Source organism: Cyprinodon tularosa, unplaced genomic scaffold (assembly GCF_016077235.1).
Source record: "Cyprinodon tularosa strain WSP-4 unplaced genomic scaffold, ASM1607723v1 ctg356, whole genome shotgun sequence".
Lineage (NCBI taxonomy): Eukaryota > Metazoa > Chordata > Actinopteri > Cyprinodontiformes > Cyprinodontidae > Cyprinodon > Cyprinodon tularosa.
In genome coordinates, this window is record NW_024039070.1 from 828,474 (window position 1) to 852,220 (window position 23,747).

General features: G+C 37.4%; 1 protein-coding gene across 9 annotated transcripts in view; it reads right to left on the reverse strand.

The window, feature by feature from the left end:
• Nucleotides 1-23,747, reverse strand: part of ank1a (ankyrin 1, erythrocytic a) — a 116,738-nt gene that overhangs the window by 26,536 nt on the left and 66,455 nt on the right. For 5 of the 9 annotated variants that reach the window (XM_038295594.1, XM_038295585.1, XM_038295587.1 and 2 more), the window contains 35 exons: nt 22,958-23,056; nt 22,606-22,704; nt 22,254-22,439; nt 22,069-22,167; nt 21,877-21,975; nt 21,691-21,789; nt 21,413-21,610; nt 20,221-20,319; nt 19,998-20,096; nt 19,815-19,913; nt 19,447-19,644; nt 19,250-19,348; nt 19,076-19,174; nt 18,771-18,968; nt 18,537-18,635; nt 16,515-16,613; nt 16,289-16,387; nt 16,110-16,202; nt 15,893-15,965; nt 15,772-15,792; nt 12,916-13,036; nt 12,649-12,727; nt 10,896-11,011; nt 10,580-10,804; nt 10,206-10,360; nt 9,906-10,117; nt 7,076-7,280; nt 6,868-6,964; nt 6,503-6,731; nt 6,269-6,397; nt 4,864-4,983; nt 4,196-4,280; nt 3,955-4,029; nt 3,551-3,682; nt 2,570-2,725 (listed from right to left, as the gene is read on the reverse strand). In XM_038295594.1, coding sequence (XP_038151522.1) covers nt 2,570-2,725; nt 3,551-3,682; nt 3,955-4,029; nt 4,196-4,280; nt 4,864-4,983; nt 6,269-6,397; nt 6,503-6,731; nt 6,868-6,964; nt 7,076-7,280; nt 9,906-10,117; nt 10,206-10,360; nt 10,580-10,804; nt 10,896-11,011; nt 12,649-12,727; nt 12,916-13,036; nt 15,772-15,792; nt 15,893-15,965; nt 16,110-16,202; nt 16,289-16,387; nt 16,515-16,613; nt 18,537-18,635; nt 18,771-18,968; nt 19,076-19,174; nt 19,250-19,348; nt 19,447-19,644; nt 19,815-19,913; nt 19,998-20,096; nt 20,221-20,319; nt 21,413-21,610; nt 21,691-21,789; nt 21,877-21,975; nt 22,069-22,167; nt 22,254-22,439; nt 22,606-22,704; nt 22,958-23,056 — 4,390 coding nt within the window. The remainder of the gene's footprint in view (nt 1-2,569; nt 2,726-3,550; nt 3,683-3,954; nt 4,030-4,195; nt 4,281-4,863; nt 4,984-6,268; nt 6,398-6,502; nt 6,732-6,867; nt 6,965-7,075; nt 7,281-9,905; nt 10,118-10,205; nt 10,361-10,579; nt 10,805-10,895; nt 11,012-12,648; nt 12,728-12,915; nt 13,037-15,771; nt 15,793-15,892; nt 15,966-16,109; nt 16,203-16,288; nt 16,388-16,514; nt 16,614-18,536; nt 18,636-18,770; nt 18,969-19,075; nt 19,175-19,249; nt 19,349-19,446; nt 19,645-19,814; nt 19,914-19,997; nt 20,097-20,220; nt 20,320-21,412; nt 21,611-21,690; nt 21,790-21,876; nt 21,976-22,068; nt 22,168-22,253; nt 22,440-22,605; nt 22,705-22,957; nt 23,057-23,747) is intronic. The other 4 variants (XM_038295584.1, XM_038295586.1, XM_038295583.1 and 1 more) reach the window with 4 other exon arrangements.

Consider the following 23,747-nt stretch of genomic DNA (forward strand, 5'->3'; position numbering starts at 1 on the left):
TTTAACAAACATCAAGATGTAGATCAGGGAACGCAGCATACAGGTCAGAGAGAAATCTGTTAAAACAGATTTAGGTTATAACATAATATGCCAAGCTTTGTAAATCTGGCATAGCTCTATTTAGTGCCTTATCTAAAAAGTTAAGGAAGATCTTTCAACAAAACTAACACAGAAATACAGTAAGTGCTTTATGCTGTAGGGATGCTTTCCCGTTGCAGGATGCGGCGGCTGGGTGAGTTTGTGATGGGAAGGTGGATGGAGCTAAATAAATAGCTACTAAGGCAGATGTTCACCTGTCAACAGGATAACAGCCAGATTTAAAATGGCATGTTTTAGATAAAAGAAAGTTCATGGGTAAGAGCTGCCAAACCATGTTTACACCTATATTAATTAGAAAATATGAGACAAGAGTCAAAAGTTGTTAGTCACAGACCCTCTCTCTCTCTAATGAGTAGCTTGAACAATGCTGCAAAGAAGACTGGATCAAACATTTATTCTCTAGGGGAGCATAACCATTAAAGACGTACTGTAACAGACTTTCGTCTTTAGTTGCAGTAAGTGGGGGTTCATCAAAGTTGTCAAAGCGGTGGTGAAAGGGCAGATACAGTTTTCAGATTTCTGGTTAGGTCAATATTTTCATTTTATTGCCAGCAGCTGCTACAGAGTTACTTAACCCTGGTCCTCAGGGCCCTCTGTCCTACGTGTTTTAGGCGTTTGCCTTCCTCCACACAGCTCACCTGAATGAAAAGGTGATTGACATTTTTTTTTTTTTGCAGCATCAGATGGTTGCAGAGGAGATAATGTGCTCAGTTGACTTAGGTGTGCTTAAGTAACGTCACATCTAAAAAGGACAGTGGGCCCTGAGGGCCAGGGTTAAGAGACCCTAAACTATTTTGTGTTGGTCTCCTTTATAACATCCCATCGAAATACAGTAATGCTTTTAGGTCTAATGTGGCAAAATACAGACAGGTTAATAAGTTTATGAATATCATAACGAGCTATTTTATTTACTTTGCCACAAATTGGATGAGCTTAAGATCACAACAGATACAATAAAGCTTTCTTCAACTTTCTCCTGTCTTTATGTGAAACTAACTCATCAGCACATAATAAAAGGAGTCTCACTTTATTTACCTAACCTTTAAGAACTGCTGAAAAAAAGAAGCTTTTAATAAAAAAAGCAAATTTTCTGTGATAGTTTTGTTTGTTTGCTTTTTATTCTATGACATCTAATCCTCTTAAAATTACGGGTGGATGACACAGCATTCACGTATTTAAAGCAGGAACAGCCTGCTACGCTGTGTAGATCAATGGCAGATATGATCTGATTCCTTTTTTTTTTCTCTTTCACTATCATGATCATATTGGTGAGTATATTGCTCAGTTTTCTTCATGGAGGGCTGGCTACGTCATTGTTTGCACTGGATACAGAGAGAACAGCAGGCAGTCTAAGACACAGGAGCATTAGTCAGCCATGAGGTGAAAATGGTAAAAAAAAAAACCCTGAAGGGCCAACAAGTGCCAGTTGAGGTTTTAGGTAGTTTTATGATTTATAATTGATAATATTTAGTTTACATAAAATTTAAATTGGATTAAAAACCTTTAAATCACAAGCTAAACGTTGCATAGCATATCAAAGATATTTCATATCCCTTTATTGTGTATTGTGTAGTTTCATCTTTTAAAGTCATTAAATAAATTACGTTTATAATTTATTTAACTTTATCCACTCGAAATATTAGTAAAAAAACACAACAATCGGAATAGATTAAACTAATGCTTTAAGAAAGATGGTTAAAGACTTCCTGCTCAAGAAAGCAGGAGATCTTTGGATGTGGGAAGATTGGTTTATGACACAAGTTCAAAAGATTTGGATTCTACACTCTTTTATTTTTTACTGTAAATAACTGCATATCTCTTAGACAAAAAAAAGTTATAGCATTGGTTCATAGAGCTTAGAATCGATAACCAGGTTCAGAGAGTTGTAGGAGTGTCCTGAGTTCCACTGCATGTAGCTGAGGTAAAATCCTGAGAAATGTTACCGCTTGTGGTAGTATCCCCATGGTTGGAAATAAGGAGACATACAGTAAGAAGAACAGAGAAGATTCACAGGGGACCGCATAGATCTTCGACATCAGGAGATTTTAGGGGAAAAGAGGAAGTACAGCAGTGCTAAAAGTTTGTAAATTATTTAAAAAAATATCATCAAGGTGAATAGATAGTTTCTGCCTATTATTCCTGAATACGTTTTTCTTTGTTTGGGGGTTAGGGGGGGAACTGGAGTTTAATCCAACTAAAGCAAATCTTTTCTATTGTCCCTCTGAAATAAAAAAAAAGCTAACCATTTCCTCACTAGATAGGTGATTACCGTAGTTTTAATATTTAGTGTAATCTCTATTACCTCTTAGGACTTAAATCAGATAATTTGGATGATTATTCTGTCAGAAAAGAGTCAAAAATGTTCACAAACTTCCCGCACCACTGTATATACTTACAGGAGCAGCTCTGGATCAGGGCATAAGGCACAGTGGGAATGGGCCGCACTGTTGAATGCAAGTAGAGTCCTTACCATTGGTGATACCAGGGGAGAGGTGGTCTCTTTCGTTGTGTCTCCGTCTGTTGAGATCATGGGAACCTTGTCTTATAGGCTGGTGTGGTTGGCCCTCCAACATGTTGATGATGTCCATACGATCGATGTTCTTTAGGGCTGTGTACAAGCTCTCCACTGAATGGAAAACATAAAACTCAATCAGGAATGCATGGCAAGCTGAAATGAGAGGGCAGGTCACTGCTTATCCTTAATTGGATTCCTCATTAGCCACTCCTTTGTTGACTTATAGTTATAAAATAATTCAAAAAATAAGTCATTGACACACTGGGAGTCCCGTCATCGAAGGATCTTAATTGTTTACGATGAGATAATGATGAGGTCCAAGATTAATACTACTACTGTTGTTGTGATCAAGAAGCTCACACTATGTAGTTGTGTGCTGATTCCTCAGGTTTCTCTTGATCTGTCCATCCTTGAGACATAATCTCACATAGAGCTCCAGACAGAGAGTATACTGTAATCATTTTGTATTTCATTCATTTCTAAATTATCTCTCCCCCAATATTTCTGCTAATGGTGTTTATAATTTATTCCAAGCCTGTGCAGATGTACCTTCTTACTGACATTCATTGATCATTTATGGAAAGGCTTGGATGGAAGAAACAAGGCTTAGAGATATCATCTGGGTCATGGCAACCACAAAACAGCCTTAAATCTGAGGAAACCAGACTGTTGCTCAGCTTTTTCTGAAAATGCTTTGAATTACATAGATCATATGACCTACATATGCCACACAGTTACTGCCAACCTGATTTCTGTGGTATAACTAATTCATAATTAATTCAAAGCTGCTAAAATGATCACATATTGGCAGCTATTTCATGTCAGATTTTTTTGCTTTAAATTATAAGTTTTCCAAAACTGGTGACATGCTGACTGGAAGATAATGAATGAAAGCAAGGGAAAAGTAAACGCTAAACTTAAATCGCATTCACTCACTTTTAGCTCTTTTTCCTTCACGAGTTGCCCACAAGTTGAGCAGCGCAGAGCTCTGTTCAAGAAGGGAGTTTGGATTCTCAACACGAATCCTGTTGATGTCGTCGACACTGAGCTGCAGCTCACGCGCCAATTCTGGTCAGTAAACAAAAAAACATCATTAATGATTTTTGAAAAATGTGTTTTCAGGCCTAAACCCCTGCAGTTTGAAATGTGTCACACTTATTCAGAAGGCCCTAGAGAGAAAGAAAGATTTCTCTGTATAACAAATATGTATACAGACAGGAAAACAGCACATGATTAGATTACATAATGTTGGAAGCATTGTACACACCCTTTTTAGACATTAGATAAACACAGATGGTGAGCATAAAAACAGCTTTAACATATTTTCAATATTTACTTACCAGCCCAGCTCAGTCCCAACTGCTCTGCAATCACAGCCATCTTCAGCTCTGTCCTTTCCATTGCACTCATCGATGCTGCAGAAACAGGACCAGACAGAAAGCTTTACATCTCACTGTATTAAATACAGCCAAGAGCTGTTTGGTAAATCTCTAAAATTAAATTATAAAACAACTCCACTGAGCCTTTTTTAAAATATAACTATGGTACATATTAAGTGATGCTAAAATGAGAGTCTCTTACCCATGGCAGGCTCGTTAAGGGCACTGTATCTTTCTCTTAAAGCCAGTGGAGTCAGAGTTCGCCTCCTATCTTCACTACCAATAATCTAGTTTTAAAAAAAAGACAATTTTAAGTCAAACTCTAAAAATAATAATTTGTCATTAAATATAAATAAGCTCAAAACAATTCACCCCTTCCAGATTTAGATTTAAAACATTTTTTTTAAGTTTTAACAACATCTTGCTAATGACTAAAGAAGATTAGAGTTTCCTCAGAACCACGTCTTAAATCTAATAGAGAATCTGTGCAGGGAGACAGAAATTAGGGTGATGTAAAAAAAAAAAACAACAACTTTAATCTCAAAAGTTCAAATCTCATCACCAAATATGACTGATCAACAAACCAGTGGAAACATGCAGAAAGCTGGTCAGGGTTATAAAATGGGGTTCATTACTGATATGAAAACCGTCTTTTAATATTAAAAGAAAAACATTTCCTTGTCATATCAAGAAAGGTATTTCGTTTAACATGCCATTGTATATAAATAAGAAAATAGATAAATAGATTCCAGAACATTCCATGTACATTTTCTCAAAAATAATTTCAAAACTAAATCTGGGAGTTTTATCTCTAATTTTGGGATAAAATTAAGATTTTGTCTTTTCATCCACAACCAAAAAAAGGTTTACCTTGATACATGGAGGCATTGTGATATTAAGGTTGCAGAGCACTTGTTGGTTGTCTTCGTATTTGGTAGACTTGCGTAGGAAGGATAAAAATCCAGCAGGTTCCTTACTGCTGTCTCTCACCTGCAAAGATAGAGAGATATTAATGAGCTGTTTATTTTATGTGAGCTTGAATAGTGATCTCCTCGCAAGAGTATTAATACCCCTTAAACTGTATTCATTTTGTAACATTATAACCACATTATAAACACAAACCTGTACTTTACCTAAACTGTATATGGCAGCAAGGAGTTAATAACTCTGGAGGAGAGGAAGGAAATGTATAGTTTGTGTGCTTGTACATATGTACAGCCCGTCTAAATCTATACTAAGTAGAACTACCTTTGCTAAGATTACAGCAGGTCTTTTGAGTGTATACTTCTAGCGTAGCTCTACATTAATATAATTTACATTAAAATAATATAAACAGTAAAAAAATGCTCAGACAAAAAAAGTAAACAAATATTTAGTAAAAAAAAACACTCAAGTAACTGAATAACTTGCATCTGATTTACTATATAAAATGATTAGATAGACCAAAATATGATCTGCCAGATAAGTAGGTTTTATCAGATTTGGGTATTTTTAAGACAAAAAAAATAATACAAATAAAAAAAAATATAAAATGAGAACTCAAGCAGAATAAATTATTCTGCAAATCCAATTTTTACATAAAACATGGAACCAATTGCTCCCCAGTTGCGGTTTCTCCAGAGTTACCATGCACCTCTTGGCTCTTCATTTAAGATGGAAATTCATGTTTTGTTATTTTTTTGTTATTTTCTGTCAACCCAAACCTGCTTTGACGTTCTCTAAAACTTGATCACTGTGCTCTATGTAGTTCTTGGTTTTCATTATGCTGTCAGTGCATGATGTGCAATGACAATACTCTGATGTTTTACAGGTTGATTTATACTTAAATTAAGTTACACACAGCTAGGGAATTTCATAGTTAAGGGGGTGAATACTATGCATATTGCATTTTTTGACTTATTTGGAAAAAAAGCAAAACTTTTTGCTTTCTCCTTACTGTAGCACTGTCTTTGGATTATTTGTCAATTAATATTCCAGTAAACAAAATGGACGTTGGTGATTAAAATGTGACTAGATGTGAGCAAATTTAAAGAATACTTTTCAAATGCAGAGCATAACTTCAAACCAATATGGAATAGAGGAAATACAGAGTAAAATCAAAGTTGTGCTTTAAATTTATAAAGTCATACATTGGATCTTTCAGTAAATCCTGGACAAAAAAACCCCATTTCAAATGCATCTTCAAAAGTCTCTATTTGATATAATAATCAGGCTATAATGAGTGCACGTGAGTCTGTATTAGCAATGTCAAATTGCAGAAAATAAGGTAAAAAACCTTAATGGAGACTGGAAGCCTGTTGTCCCTAAAAGCCTGGAAACTAAAGCAACGAGGCTGCTGTGTGGCCTTCCTCACTGGCACTAGGTTCCCTGAACACTCCAGATTAAGCGGCATTCCCTCCATCACCTGCAAGACACAATTCATTATGATTAATCATGTTTTATCAGTGTCCTCAGGCAGGAAAAAAAAACTCTTAGGTGTTTGTCTCAGGCTGCCTGTTACTCAACTGACCTCTATGTCTCGGCTGCGAGCCACTTCTGTGAAGTTTTCATGCTGTTCCAGAGTTTTATCCATCTTATCGTCTGTCATGCAGTAGCAGCGCAGACGTCCCTCACGCAGCTCATTCATCTTTGCGAACACCACAAACTTGGCCATGTAGGGTACAGCTGATAGCTCTTTGTAGAGCAGGCTGGCAAAGGAGACGGCCTCAGCTGTCCGAGGACAGTCAGCTAGCCAGAATCTATCAGCAAACAATCACCAGGGATGACAATGCTGGACACAGATTCTAACTTTCTTTGGCACATGAAAAAGGAGCTTTAAGGCATAAAAAAAGCTGTTTTAATTGATAAAGTGTAAATGAAACCTGTTGAACTGACCGTGCAGAAACATTGGTGGTAAAGCTGGCACAGTCATTGGCATAGAGGAGCTTGGTAGTGCCAGTAATGTCTTCCCATTGGGCTGGGGCAGTACCACCTGTCAGTTACACAGCGTGGGAAAGAGGAAACCCAGGAATCAAGGTAGCAGGGGAGAATCAAATGATGACCAACATATTTTTTTTTTATTAATAGTTGGTTCATGCAGTACCTATAACAGAGCAGAGAAGACGCAGACTGGTGGTGTCACCCTCCCCCGAGTCTCGTGGACTCTCCCTCCAGGATGGAGGCAGGGGTATGCGCAGGCCGATGGGGCGGTGGAATTTGCGCCGCCGAGGCTCCACGGTGACTACAGGGCTAAAGTTTGCTTGGTTACCCAGCAGCTTTGCAACCAGCTCATCTGGAACTGGCTGGGCCTGAGGTGGTAAGCAATGGGGGGAGGAAAACGCAAAAGGGGTACAGGTTGGAAAATGTGGGAGAAAATAATGGTTGTATAAAATAAATGAAATTCCAGAGATCAGAGTAGAGATTTATGGAAGGATGAAAAAAATAGGGGGTAATTAAAGATAAAGAAAAAAGAGAGAAGAACACCAATTAAAACCTTCTGATTTTGTTGAGAAAAAAGTGACACAAACTGGTTCTATGCATATAAAACAATTTTTATTATAAGAATGGGTGTTAACAAGGTCTTACAATCATTAATACAAAAAGGGATATCAACAAATAAGGCAACTTGGTTTCTTAGACCTATTGATTTTCTCTACAATAACATTATAGCTATAGCTATAGATAAATGGATTTCTTAACATCATAAAGGAATTCTTTCTTTTAATGAAAAAAAGTGAATCATAAAACAATCTCTTTTTCCGTCTCCTTCTACATTCAGTATCACAGGTTACAGCATGATGGCAAAAATATCTGTAAGGCATCTTGGTCTTTACATAGGTTAAACTATATGTGCTTTTGAAATCCGAGGATCCTAAACATACAGTTAACAGTTAATCTAACATGTCATTACCTGTTTTGATATTTTAAGTTTCTCTTAAAAGATGAAAATATTATAAATGTGGAATTAACTTCTAACTAAACTACTTTAAACCAATTTGGTAACCATACAAAAATAAATTTGCTACATAGGAAAGATGGTATAATGACCAAAAGGACACAGGTCAGATATTTGTGGCTTCAGAAATCAATTCAAAAACACAAATTGTGTGGTCCTTAACAGTACATTCAAAATGCTTAAATAGAAAGGCACCTTATGAATCAATCTACTTTAGTTATTTGGAGCATGTGAATAAAGGAATAATCATGCTTTCAAAGTAATTCAGATGAATGAAAACATCCCTTTACTGTCGAAGACGTACATTTCACAATTAGTGTGAATTTGAATAAGGTTTTACGGACAACTTTAAAAACGTCTGAGCCCCCAAAATGAGAGACTCACAGCAGAGATAATTTCTATTGACTTTCTCCATTAAAGTGGACATTTGTTTAGCACTTTTTTTGTACAATAAGATAAATGAAGTTGTACTTGAGGGTTTTCAAAACTTGATTTAGGTGTTAAAAGATAAAGTTCTTGGAGGATCACAGTACTTAACTGAATCTTTAGAAAAAACAAATTATTTAAAGGACAAATCAAAAGTATATTTGTCGAAAACCAGACAGTACATTGTAAATAATTGCTGTAAGTAACTGTCAACCACTTAAGTTGAGGTTGATTATTTTGGAGGCACAATGTTGTGCACAATCCAGAGTTTTGGTCAAAAATAAGAACTCCTTTATATTCCAAAATTTCAAGAGAGCATACGCTTGGTTTAAAAAAAAAAACAAAACAAAAAAAAACATGCAAAATGAAAAAAAGCCAGATGACTGCAAATCTAAAAGGAAATGACTGAAAAAGAAGAGAAATGCTGCACAGTTCAATGTTCATACCCCAACCTGAGGCAGAGTATGCATTAGTACCTTTAGATAATCACATGAACCAGTTATGTAAAGATATCAGAATACTGCAACAATGATATCAGAGATCAATAGTAGAAAACTTTTATTTTAAGTATTATTCAGCTAAATGTGTTGTTAAATCCTACTAAATTATTGATTTATTGTGTCCAAATCTTGACTTAGATAAATTATACCAGTGTATTATTATATGTCCTGTTGTTCATCAGGGGTATAATTTACCTAATAATACCAGCTACTTATTATTATGGTTCTTCGTTGTAAACCTAAGAATGGAATTTAAACGAAACTTAACCCTAAAAGAGCAAAACAAGTATTGAGCCAATAATTATAACATTAAAAAAATGGCACTATGTCAAAATAGTTTTACCACAATTTCTCCAGTGTGGGACAATTAAGGGACTTTTTTCTATTGTTTAAGAGATTTATAGCTATATCCTTTAACTAGATATGATTTCAAAGTTTAAATGTAATCTAACACTTACATCACTCCTTTCAATCAATTTTTTTAGAAATAAAATTCTGAACTGACAAACAGTGAGGGCAAAGAAAGTTAAGGTTTATATAAAGCAAGAAGTTGGAGTTTATCACTAGTTGGATAGTGCTTTTCCTATAAACTGTCAGTTGTTGAGCTGGATGAGTGGTCCACAGGTTGAAAACCTTTTTGTGCAGCAAAACATTTCTTTTCTTTTGAAATAAAACTTTCAAGCACAGTTAAAACTGAAAAAATACACAAAAACACAGCCTTTCAAGTAAAAAAAAAAAGCAAACAGATACAAATTCTTAGGCATCTCAAATAAATGTGTTAAATATTCAATGTACAGGCTTTGTCAAGGACATAAATACTTAAGGAGAACGGGAAATAATTTTTTTTTCAAAAGGCTGATAAAGGTGACAGGTGCATGCAAAATGAACAATAAAAGGCAAAAAGGTCCTCCAACATGACTAAAAACAACAGAACAAGCTTGGCACATGACATGAATTTGTGGTGAACCAAAGTAAATGTAACATGCTTTATTTCAAGCATTAGCAATTTTGTCTCTCCTCTCCTCTACTTCTTCCTCATCGTCCCATCTCACCTGCAGCCCGAGACGGACTCTTTTGGTAACTGCCGTCTCAGGAAACGTGGCCTGCACCATTGGGACCAGTTTACTGGTAAGCGAACCTCCCTCTGGACCAATCAGGTCACTCTCTTGTTGGACTCTCGACACAACCGCAAAGTAAAGGGGGAAGTCAGTAGAAATGATGCGACGGATTCGCTTCTTGCTAAGTTCCTCTTGACTTTCCAGTTCTGTGATGAGAGGCAAAGTTATATTTTTTAGTAAATGTTTCAATGGGAACAGTACATGGCTTTCGTTTAAAATGAATGTTGAACTCACCCTCGTCCATTCCATTCAGGATTGTTTCCAGAACCTCATCACCATACCGGTTGCGGTGCTCCTTCCAGACAGATCCGTTCTCACTTCTGAGCACAACAAGCTCTCTGTCTCCCCGACCCAGAGCAGCAAAGTGGGGGATCTCCACAATCACCGGTCTGCCATAAACGCAGGGTAAATAAAAAAAAAAAAAAAAAAAAATCAGGATCCAAATATGCAAAGATCAAATAAAATAGGAGGGCTTCTTATTGAGGACAATTGGGGTGACTGATCCATTTACAAATAATACATTTAGATATTCAACAATAAATTGAACAGATTGTTTGGGGAAGGGTCGTCCACTTTTAGGAGACTTTGCTTTGCTGTGCTTTGCTCACCCCAGAAACTGCATCCCCGCTGGACCTAGAGAAATGATCCTGCTGGCCAGCCCCTCTCCCTCCACCAGAGGTGGGGGGCTGGTCAGCTTCTGCGGCTTCACCAGGCGGCAGGTAATGCGAGTGGGTGCCGCACACGTCCGTGGAGGTATGATGACACGCAGACCATTATGCCTGCTGCCTCGCATTGAACCGCCTCGAGCATCCACCATAAAACTGACCAGAAACCTGTTCGTGGGAAAAGTAATGAGAAAACCCAAAACCACAACAACAAAAAATAAAGAATAAAAGTGCTTGCTTGTGCTTTGGCTGTCCTGACCCTGTGTGGATGGGACTGGCGACTGGGCTGACATTGTCAGACGTCTCAGTTGCTGGACTGCTGGGAATCAGTGAATCGTCGTCGTACTCTTTGGGTAGTGGAAGCGGCGTGTGTTGCTGCATGAGAGCAAACATGGATCATTAATGAATTTCTGTTCAACTTAAAGGTATATAAGCAATCTTTTATTTACAGGTGGATCATCTGAATAAGTGGTCCTCCAAATTGTCAATCATTCTGATAAACTGATATGTTTATGTAAGGTCATCCTATGTGTTTGTCCCATATCTTTTTCTGTGCATTTTCAGATGTATGTGTGGTGAGCTACGGTTTCAGACAGTCATTGAAAATGGAGAAGGGAAGTGTATGAGAAGAAAAAAAAAGGTCTAAGAAGAGGCAGATATATCCTGGAATGCTTAGTGCAGAGAGCAAAGCATTATGGGATTTGCTGTCACAACGGCCCGCTGTTGCCATAGGCTATCCAACAGTGGCGACCAACAACTAAGATAGTGCAGGCACCCTGCAGTGGAGGAGGAGTTACGTGACCAATGGAGCAAAAAACCGTGATCATCTATCCGAACGGTCAGTAGTTTGCTATAAATTCCACTATTTAGTCCACGCTGTACATAGTGGTCAAGGGATTTACGGGTTTGGGCGGACGTTTGGACACAGTAAGCTTGTATGAGCTATGAGAACAGCAACTTTTAAACAGAGCGTGCATAAGGTGAAATGGGCTTGTGCATGCTCTCGGACATCTTGCACATTTTCTTTTTGTGGAAAGGGAAGGTCTTTTAAAAAATGCACGAAAATCCTCCAAAATACCTTTAATGTCATATAAAACCAACCAGGTAGCTATTCTACATCGTTCCTAACAGAAAAAGATGACCAAATTAACTTAAGTTAATAACTCTGTCCTCAATTTTAGGGCTCTGGTTTAACTTTGGAAGTTGACGACTTGAAGTCAGCAATAAATGACAATACGCTGTAGGTTTAAACAAGGCTTGTTCATTAGATTAAAAGTACCTTTGGAACAAAAATACCCTTAAATCACATATTTGAAAATACCTGTAATTAAGCTCACATTATTACTTAAGATTATGCTAAGTTGGTCTGATGTACATTCCAGTCCTGGCACAGATTATCTACTGGAATTGATATAAAGGCCTTGGTAAATCTTAACCTTTTCATTCTAGGTCCTGACTGTATGTTAAGGGTCATTGTCTGTGGTCCTTGCCTTTTACAGGTGTTTTTCCAGGATTACTCCTTCCATCTCCTTCCATCCTTACAGAAATTCCCCTGTTTACGCATTTATAAGGGTCTGTTTAGAGATATTACCTAGAACATTATCCTTTAGATTATGCCTGAAAATAATGATTATTTAACTGTATCATCCCTACATAATAATATAATACTGTTGCAACTTTTGTAACTTCTTTGTCAGGTAAGAAATGGGAGTTAAATATTATTTAAAAAGTATTCTTATCTGTCCCTCTTCAGAATAGGCTGTTTTTATGGTTAAAGAGAGCACAGCTGCAGCCAGATGCATACATAGGTGCACATTGCTTCCATCTGGTGGACTTGATAGGCATACTAGCATTGACATTATGCATGAATCTTTGTGAATCTGGTACAGAAATAAAATAAACAGTGGGTAAAACAGCTGCAAGCGTTTCAGACCACAAGATGTAAAAGAATGAAAACTCCGACGTAATATTATCTGAGTGTTGGATTTCTGTGGTTCTGTATTTTACTGTACCTGCTCTATCTCGTGTTCTCTCAGATGTACAGTCTCTGGGGAGACACGAGGGATCCTGGGAATGGCAGGTGAGTAATTTCTGTTGTAAGGAAAAGAAAAAAGAAAATAAGTGAGACTTAAAACATTTCATCAAATCTCTGCTCCTCCCAAGCAATCGTCCTGGGGTTTAATTATGTTTATGGAGCACCCCCCTTAATCCCATCCTTCTAATGGCTCATAACTACTGGCTTTGGCTCTCTACCCTACTCCCCACTCAGCCCCCCTTACGCTGTGCCCAGCCCTCTCTCGTACTCCAGTGATTTCTTGGGGGAGAGGAAATCGTCATCATGGTCTTTCATGTCATCCATCTTCATGTACCTGGCCCCTTCTGTCCCCAAGAGCTCCTCTCCTTCAGAGAACAACATGCCAAAGAGAGCGAACAGATCGTGGTCAGGTTGGTGACACAGCACAGGAGAAAGAGAGAAAGAAAACAAGGCTGTTAACTAGCTGTTAGAAAGGTTAAACAACATGACACCCAAAATGATGGACGTGATATTTGGTGGTTAGACAGATGACATGAAACATTCATGTTTTTTTTTGTTTTTTTTACATTTTTTTCATATCAATGCTCCCACAGGGAACAATTAAAACACTGAACAAATAAATGAGGATGTAAACTTCAGAAATTAGTGTTAGGGTTTTGTTCTCAACTTGCTGACATCTTTAAAGCAAAAATCTATGTGATAAGAATAAAATCAGCTTAAATATTGCTTTAAGATTTGTGATATGCAAAGCAATTCTTGTGTGAAAACATGAAGTAAGCCACTGCACAAACAGCATCAACCTCCCCCTTGAATACCTAGTATATCTAAAATATCTATATCTTGTTATTTGGAGGTTTACTTAATCCTAAAAGAAGAGTTTTAAAAAAAGAGAAAGTTGCCAGCAAAAACTTGCGTACAAGAAATGCCCTTTGTCTTATGCATATTAATGTGGATGTATTCACAAGGTTCAGAACCAGCGTTTTTTCACAGTGGCTAGTGTTAATAAATTCATGTGTCTGACCAGGTCCCCCATATTCCTTGTTAAAGTTTGATCATATACCTCAAAAGGGTACATCATCTGCTCATATCATTGTTTTTTTCTGAATTTGCGTCTTTAAGACAACAAAAAAGCTGTTAATCTATTTAGAGCCCCCAAACAATCTGGATGTTGAACAATGAGGGGACTAAAAATATCAAGATTAATATTAGTTACATTTCCAAGAACACTGCTGCAAACCAAAAATAAAACCATGCATATTTTCTAGCCATTACAGGGTAGCAGAATAAATAGATGGACTGTAATCCCACCACTAGTGATATACATGTTGATCTCATAAAAATATATATATATATATAAAAAAAAAAAAAAAACACATATTAAGGATCTTTTTCTTCACACCTGATCATATTTAGTAAACAACCCCACAACTTTGGTCTCTTCACTGTTTATTTCAAAACAGTCAATATTCAAACAAGGAAGGCCTCAATCCCATTTAAGGTATCATATCAGGGTGTTCATTTAGGCTGTTTTCAAATAGTGTAAAATCTTTCATAATGGCATCCATCTTCCTTCATGTTGTTGGTCTTTGATTTTTGCCATCTTCGAACATTTCCTTCCAGTAAGCTGTGCTCCACAACATTGCATGGAACGTGATTTAAAAATGTTTCCAATTTTTTTTTTGAACTTATAGCAAAACTATATTTAGAGCTTTACGCTTGTTTGTTGATTTAAAAATCTTGGTTTCCACTAATGGCATTAAGCTGCTGACACATCATTTCATGGCTCGGCAATTATTTTTTTCTGTTTTCATATAGCCAAATAAGTCCTCCCAAATATCCTTGTTAGGTATGGGTTTAGGTGCCCCTTCTTACAATGTGTGTATGTTGAAATAAATGGTGTACTGCTTAACTGTTCAGTGTAGTCCTGCATCCTGAAGTTTCCATTTTGGTTGTTTGTATTGTGGCGGATATGCTCAATGATCAGTCAGTGCTCCCAAGTGTTTAAAAATCCATTAGCTGAATAAATCAGAAGTTAGGTCAGTCTGCTATCACTAAGAGCCATTCTGTACATTAAGCATACAGAGGTGAGTGAAGAGTAAAGTAGATTAACTTAATGTAAATCTGTGCTGCCGTAAGGGAGCAGCTCAGATTCAACACCGACTTTTTTGTGCATTTCCTTTGATATGTTGACAGTTTACAATTGCTTTTGAGATGCAAACTGTAAAGTAGGAAGATCTATTTCTCATATAATATCATTTCTAGCTACTTTTACAGATTTTTATTCTTTCTATCTGATTCAAGTCTAGACTCTGGAAGGGCCACTCCAGTATATATTATCTATAATCTGAAGACGCATTGGTCGGTAAGAGTACTTAAACATGAGTGTGAGCATAATTGTGTGTGTGTGTGTTTGTATGTGTTGGAAGTTTGGCTGAGCTGTTATCCTTTAGTGGTTTACCACTTTAACTCAAAGCAGCTACAGTATGTGTCACTAGTCTTGTCACAACACAAATTTTGCAAAAGAATAAATCTTCTCAGAAATTATTTTGATAAAAATAATATTGTCGTTTGGTTTGAATCCGAACTGTTCCCTCTGTTAATTATGGTATCCAGGGTGTCGATTATAATCATTAGCCTTTTCTTTAAATTTTTATCCAAAGCAGTGTTACCATTATGGATCTTTTTTAGACTCAGAAAACTGCTTCACCTAAAAAAACGGCAATGCAGTCAAAATAGTAAGATGCGCAGTCTCGTGGAAAAAGCAACACAAATCCACTATGAAAAGTAAAACACCACAGAGCAAGTATGTGTGAGTTGCCTATTGCAATTTAAAAAACAATGTGAAACCATGGATGCAGAAAAACGACACACGAAGAGTTAGAGAATGGGGGTGTTACTGAAGGGACGTACAGAGGTCACAGACATGGGTGCTATGGGTGCATGCCAATGAGAAACCAGAGCTATCACAGTGAGCACCACTACAGACAGTCTGAGAGAAATAGGAAAGGGGACAAAGATGGCGTGAGCTTGAAATGGAGCGACAGATATCTTTACTGTACGATAAACTCTGAATGCTGCAAGAGAAAGTAGATGTTCATACCTAAAGTTAGCTGCGCAATTCCTAAAAAGAGCAAAAAGGCAAAAATATTTGAATAAATGATATTCCTATATTTCAAACCCCTTACATTCCCACTGTTTAAAGTATTATTTTAATATTTTACCTTCATCCTCAGACACGTCTAATATCTCATCCACAGTTTCTGGAAAACTCATGCGATGCTTCTCTGTAGTCGTCTGCAGAAAACAGTAAGAAAAGATTCAGATTCAGATAGGACAGCAATAAAAAAAAACTCTTTAAAACTACATTGCTTGTACAGCTGTTATTACAAAACCATAACATTTGTGCAGCACAAAAAGAAAAACTCCTAAAAGTAATACCACTGAAACGGTCTCCTCAGTGACGAGCTTCAAGACGTCAATCACAGAGATGTATCCCAACCTTTTTGCAATGGCCAGCGCTGACATGCCATGCTGTTAGGCACACAGCAGCAGACTGATTATAGTGAGGAAAAAGTATATCAGTTGATAGGATGAAGGTAGATTGCACTTTAACTCACAGTAGTGATCTCGTTGGGTTGGGCTCCATGTTTCAGCAATAATGTCACAATGTCTGTGTGTCCTTGCTGCGCTGCCTGGTGCAAAGGAGTGTAACCAAGCTGCAAGGATACAAAAGGCTCAAAACAATTAGAATATGATCATCTGTCAATGCATACATTTTTAATGCTTAATGTGATTAAAAACAGCAATACAATTACTTAGTACAAATGCGTAGTAAGCGCTCACCCTTGTTTTGCTGTTAACATTGGCCTGTTGCTGTAGGAGGAACTTCACCATCTTGATGTTGCCATAATGAGATGCTACATGCAGAGGGGTGTATCCCATCTGTCAATAAAAAAAAAAAAGAAGGTTTCAAACACTGCAGGATAGTGATCAGTTTGAATATTTATCTGAGAGAAGAATGAGTTATTTCAAAAATATGCTGCACTGTAAATTAAGTTCTTTATTTACTTCATTATATTTTGAAAGGTTACAAAAGGACTGTCCAGATTTTACATTTTTCCAGGTTTCCATTTCATTGGCAAGCGGATTGAACTTTTGGGTCACAATTAAGGGACTTTCTAAATTTACAACAATTAGGAATTAAAAAAAATGAAGGGATCTATTTGCACCAAAGGGTTGTAAAATAAAACATAGCAAGCTGAGCATTGTTACTATTTGGAGAGACATAATCTGATATCAAGTATCAAAAACAGGGTCCAGATGAAGGGTTTTAGAAATGATAGGAATCAGTCTCTAACAGATTACTGTCATAGAATTATGACTACTTGTAATATTCTTACTTTATCAAAGTGATAATCCTGGGCTCTGGCGATACAGTCTTGAGTAATTTGACTTTTATTTTGAGAAAAAAGTCAGAATTTAATAGCTGTGGCCACATGACTCTCAGTGTCTGTGATGAATTAGCAAGATAAAAAATGGCGGTAATTCTGAGATTAAAAGTCAGAATTACGAGATTAAGGTTAAAAAAAATGCCATTTTTGTTTAATTAAGTGGTCACTTTTTCAATGGCCTTAAAGCTCTTCATATACTGTATTCTAACAAATCTGAATCTTTTTAAGCATTCTATATTTCCCCTTTTGACAATGATTTGTACTATGAAAGAAAGACTGTATTTGTTTGGCAGCTTTCTACTGAACATGCTGTTACTCCTCAGAAAGCTGGCGGCGTAGGACAAGGCTGAAGGAACACTTGTCCTATAGGTTAATGAGGCACCATATTTCTTTTGTAAAAAAATCTCAGCACCTGATCAACTAATGTGGCAGGGAAATCTGTAATGTGCAAAATTGAGAACTGGTCATATAAAAACAGACTAAACCATGCCAATATAAGTGAAGCAAATCAGCAGCTTTGTGAAGATTGTAGCTCTGTTTGATTACTCAGGTATACGTTTTGACACAAAGATATCATGTTGAAATGATCTGTTGGTCCCAAGAAAAAAAGCATCACTAGTAAGTAGAACAGATTGGAGACAAATGCATTACTATATTAATACAGATGAAATGTAAAGTGCCCATTAAAACTACTGAGAGTTATGAATAATTTAACAAGTATCACTCAGTCAGGGACCAGTTAAATGGCTTTTCTTGAATAACTCTGATCTGTATTAGTGATGAAATATCATGTCTGACACATCTGTCATATAAATACAGACTATGAATGTTTTATAGGTTAAAGCAGACTTGAATTTGCAACCTGTGGATCCAGGGCCCAATACAGAACTTTAGACCCTTAAAATTACAAATTACAGTGAAAATTTATTTATTTTTCTTAATTTTAGGTGAAGAAAGAACTTAAGGGAAATACAAATTTGAAATGTTCCTTTACTTGTTTTCATGCAATCTGCTTATATTTCTACAACAGAATGGTACTAATGGCAGAAAAAAGTAAATCTTTATAGTCATTTAGGTCATTAGACTGCAAATTAAAGATGTGGTTTATTTATTTATCTAATTATTTTTTCATTTTCTAGTTTATTTCCCTATATGTTGTCTCAGTTTGCTTGATATTACAAAAAGTCAGATTTTTTCACTGAAAGAAATTCAAAATATCTCCTCTTTCTAGAAAACAAAAAACGAGAAATCAAATGTTGGTTCAACTATATGACAAAGCAAACTCATTTAATTATAGTCCTTGTGAAACTAAATAGGTTTTCTTTGTCATGGAGGATTTGTGTCTCTGGACAGTTTATTTAGAATGAGTGATAAGTATTGTTTATCATTGGGGCAAGGATTGCTGACCACTCACCCTTGTGGCGGCGTACACCGACGCTCCTTGCTTCACTAAAATATCAGCAATGCCTACATGTCCCTCCTGTGCCACCAGGTGCAAAGGAGTTAATCCACTCTGAAAAAAATAATAAAAAAGAAGAAGAACAGCATTTAATCTATCAAATTAAATGATCACAACTTAGTTGTATTCTAAAACGAATTTGACTCAAAATCCCAGCTTTTTATTTTCTATATAATGGTTTACTCTTGCCTTGTTGCCCAGGTTGACGTTGGCCTGTTTGGAGATAAGTAGAGAAACCATGTCAGGCCTTCCTTCCTGGGAGGCGAGGTGGAGAGGCGTGACGCCCTGCAGTGACTCAGCGTTGGCTGAAGCTCCATACTGCAGCAAGCTGTTGGCTACCTCGACTTGGTTCTGCTTGGATGCAATGTGGAGGGCAGTGTAGCCATTCTGGACGGCAGAAAGCAGATTTTTTTTTTAAACAATAACAATAAAACAAACGAAAGCGTGGTGATTCTTAAAATTAAACAGTTTTACTTAAGATCTGTTTTTATTACCCTGGCAGCACTGTGTGGTGAGCCTCCTTTGCTGACAAGCAAGTTAACAACATCCAGGTTGTTGTGATGTACAGCAACATGAAGCGGGGTCAGACCATTCTGTTAAAACAAGATCAGTGATTTAACAAAAAAGTTTTTATTCAGGTTTCTTCACATTTGTTTGGTTTCCCTCACCTTTCCAGCTGCATTAGGGTTTGCTCCTCTCTCAAGCAGCAGCTCTGCCACATCCACCTTACCGTATTTGGAAGCAACATGCAGTGGAGTGAAGCCTTTCTACAAAAGAATCATAAAAGAGACATAATATCAGATTCATCTCATCACAATGGCAGAGACTAACTATGACATAAACGGTATTAGAATATTTTCTTTACTTTGGTCATTTTGGTCTGTTGAGCCTCCATGTCCAGGAGGATGCGTACAGTTTGTGCGTGACCTTCTCGGGCAGCTATGTGCAGAGGCGTGTGTCCAGCTGTGGTGGTAGAGTTAGGATTGGCTTTGTGGTCAAGCAGAAGCTTAACCAGCTCTTTGTGACCCATCCGAGCAGCACAGTGCAGAGGAGTTTGATCATCCTGTCAAAGGAGAGAATAGTTTACCTCCTGAAAACCTTTATTCTGCTTTTACACATTATTTTGTAATAGAGTCGGTGTTATTGACTGCTTCTGCTTTAACGCATTGATTTTAGTAAAATCAACTTTCAAAGTCATTTTTAAAAGAGTTTTAATTTTATTTTGAAATGTACCTTTGCCTTTGCGTCGACCGGAGCTGAATTCTGCAGTAAAAACTCTGCCACTTCAAAGTGACCTGCCCGAGATGCCATGTGGAGAGGAGTCTCTACTTTCTGTTTCCGAAAACAAACCACATCATCAGCTTCAACAACAGCGTTCCAGAAAACGAGAGTTAGTTGTTTTTTGTTGGTACACACCACATTGGAGACGCTGGGAGAAGCTCCCTTCTGAAGGAGGATCTTCACAATATTAAGATGACCCATAAAGGATGCAACATGCAAGGGCGTAAGGCCTGACTGTTTTAAAACAAAAGAAGAAACATGAGCAATAAAATGAGATTAACAAGCATATGAATCCTGCCTGATAAACGATCTTTAATACTCATTGAGTGTTTTAGATGGATTTTTTCTGATCCCTTACTTCAGTCACAGCCTCTAATGATGCTGATTGTTTGAGCAGGAGGTCCATCACACGCATGTGGTTCTTTTTACAGGCAATGTGCAGAGGCGTGAAGCCATTCTACAAAAACAACAAAATCATAATTTTTTACTATCATGACAAAAAAACAAGACAGCATTCTACAAACAAAATCACCATGTTATGTTATTACACATCTACCCACTGTAATCCTTGGCCTGTCAGACATATTCATACTTCTAACTTTAATCTTTTTTATTAAATTTTTTTTAAATCCAACAACTTTAATAATTGCATCATTATGAAGTATGGAAAAAAGCATATATATATATATATATATATATATATATATATATATATATATATATATATATATATATATATATATATATATATATATATATATATATATATATAAATATATATATATATATATATATAATTTTTTTTGTTATCTTTTATTTTTTTACCAACAAAAAGTGTGAATCTGCACTAGCACCTTGCAGAACTGAGGGGCCGCTTCTTTTGGGGGCATTTCATCAGCTTTGTACAAGAAGGGACTCAAACTTTTGCACCCTCTCCATTGCAGAAATAGACAGCAATAACACATGAATATGCTTTGTGCGTAACCACCCTATTTTAGCCATAACTCTATGTTAATGGGTGTTCTCCTGTTCAGAGGTCAGGCTTCTATTCAGAATTGTGTTTTGCAGGGTTACATGTTTCCTTCATCAGCAACCTCCCCAGACAACAAATCCTTGTCTCTACAAAAAAACCACCCCTGTAGCAGAATACTTGTGTCAATAGAGATACATAATCACAATAATGTGCTGGATTAATTTTATGTTTGAATTACTTTTTAAAATAAACTTTTTGTTTAAATGTGGCCAGAGTATTTTCTATAATGTGTGTTCTGTCGCCTGCATGGTTTGTGGCATGTAAAATTGTCTCCCTTATGTCTGTTTTAACATTTTCTAAGAAAAGAAGTACACAAATATTGACTTTAATTACTGAATAGGCTTTTTTTGTGGCAAACTGTTTAAACAGTTTTTTTTAGGGATCAGAGTAAATAAAGCCTAATACAAATAAACATCAAGCAGTTTTTTTTATTTGCAGAAAATTCTATTTGGTCTTTTAAAAGATACTGCTACGGCTCATTACTCTAATGGTTTGAATAAACATATTTATTGCTAACCAGAGCCCTGGAGTTGGGTTTGGCTCCTTTGTCTAGCAGTACTTTGGCCATGCGGTGGTGCCCGCAGTGTGCTGCTACATGCAGCGGGGTGAGGTGGTCCAGTGTTATATCATCAATCTCTGCGTTGTACTGCAGGAGCTGCTTGACACAGTCCATGTGGTCCCCCTGTGCTGCCATGTGGATAGGAGACAGACCGTTCTGCAAAAACAGAAACAGTTCTTCACTCTCTCTTATCTGTATCTGAAAAAAAAAAAGGTAAAAAAAATTGTTTCTTTTACCTTTGTCTTTGCCTGGATTGGAGCCCCATGGTCAAGCAGGATCTCAATAATTCTGACATGTCCATTTCTGGCAGCGCAATGCAAAGGAGTTAACTCATCCTGTAAAATTATAGAGAGTTGGTGATTTAGTTATTAATTGTTTATTTACAATTAATGACATGAAAATGAGACCGATCCTGGGCTTACCTTGGTCTTAGCATCAATCTGCGCCCCCCGGTCCAGCAGGAGTCGGACCATGATCACATTTCCTCGTCTAGAAGCAATGTGCAGAGGGGTGATGCCATTCTGCAGAAACATAAAGACAAGGTTATATAAACACTGACAAAAATTAAAGGAGAATTGGTATTGTGGAATGAACTGGCATTTGTTGTGTTTTACCTTTGGGGTGAAGTTGACGTTTGCTCCTCGATTTAGCAACAATTGCGCCACGTTCAGGTTCTCATAGTGTGCAGCAATGTGGAGGGGTGTAAATCCAGTCTGCAAAATACACCTCAGTGTCACAGCTTCTGCAGTTTATTGGCACAAGATAGAAAATAATAGAAAAAGATTGATTGGCCACAGACCTTGCTGAGGACATCAGGGTTAGGGTCATTCTGCAGAAGCACTGCAGCTGTGCGTGTATCATCGTTTCGTGCTGCAATGTGCAGAGCTGGCAGCCGGACCTTCCCCTTGGTGCCATAGTTAATGAGTAGGGCTACGACATTCTCATGCCCCTGCTGAAGAGCCACAGCAAGAGGCGTGAATCCATCCTGCAGCACAAGAAAGAAAGTTAGAAGAGAGGTTGACTCAATAAGTCTAAAAGCAACCGATGCGAGAGGAGGGGCTCATGAAAACAAACTAGAATAAAAAACGCGGTGAGTGTGGAACAGCAACGGGTAGGTAACCTTTATCATACAACTCGCAGTTCTTAGGTACCTCTGTTGGAATGCTCTGATTGGCTCCATTCTCCAGAAGAAACTTCACAACCTCTAGATGGTTTTCTTGTGCGGCCATGTATAGTGGAGTGAAGCCCTTCTGTCTCAGAAAGACGCATGGCAGGCAAGGACACATATACAGGAACACACAGCAAAGTCACAGATGCACACACCAGGATGCACACAGAGAGGAAACACAACCATACAGAAATATCAGACAAACAGAGATGAATTTTAACGGATGGAATTACAGTAGCTTCTATGATGGTTAAATTCCCATAGTAAGAGCTAAGCAGCCTCAGTTTGAGCTGTGACGTCTGCTGTGAGAGCAGCTCTTAGTCTTTCTCTCTCACCTGAGACTGAGCATTGACATTGGCCCCATAGTTTACGAGCTCTGTGACCACCTGCTCCTGTCCTGCCAGGGCTGCAATGTGCAGGGCGGTGTTCCCTTTCTGTTTAAACACAAGCAAAAACACTATATTTAACATAATCAATCCCCACACAGAGCAACAACTAGCTCTTTCACTATGAGTGACGTACACACATTGGTACTTTATCTGCAATGACTTGATATTGTTTAGGAACAAAAGAGTAATTCACATTTAAACATTAAAACTGTAATGATCTACAAAAAAAAAAAAAAAAAAATATATATATATATATATATATATATATATATATATATATATATATATATATATATATATATATATATATATATATATATATTGCTGAACGTTTGACACGCTAGGTTTTGTTAGGAATCCAGTTTGTGTGGGTTGTTTGTGTGTTTTTCCACCACGTGGTGCCGTGTCCTTGTTGGGCATCCCTGCACACCTGCGGCTCGTCGGACCATTCCTGGAGGAGTACTTGAGCAGTGGGCTGTCACTACCTCGGCGCCAGAGTGTTTGCCAGTTTTGGGTACTCTAGCCAAGCTGAGATTAGCTGAGTCTAACCTGAGCCTTTGTTTCTCTGAGTCTTATATTGTTTTTGTCTTTGCTCTTTGGCAGGAAGCCTTCCTGTGTAACTAGATGCCTGGTCTTCTCCCCCAGGAAGGATAAACTGAGTTCACACTGAGCAGGGGAAAACATCCACATGAGCCGTTCAAGACCCTTTCGCCCGCTCCATCATTCAGATACTGTA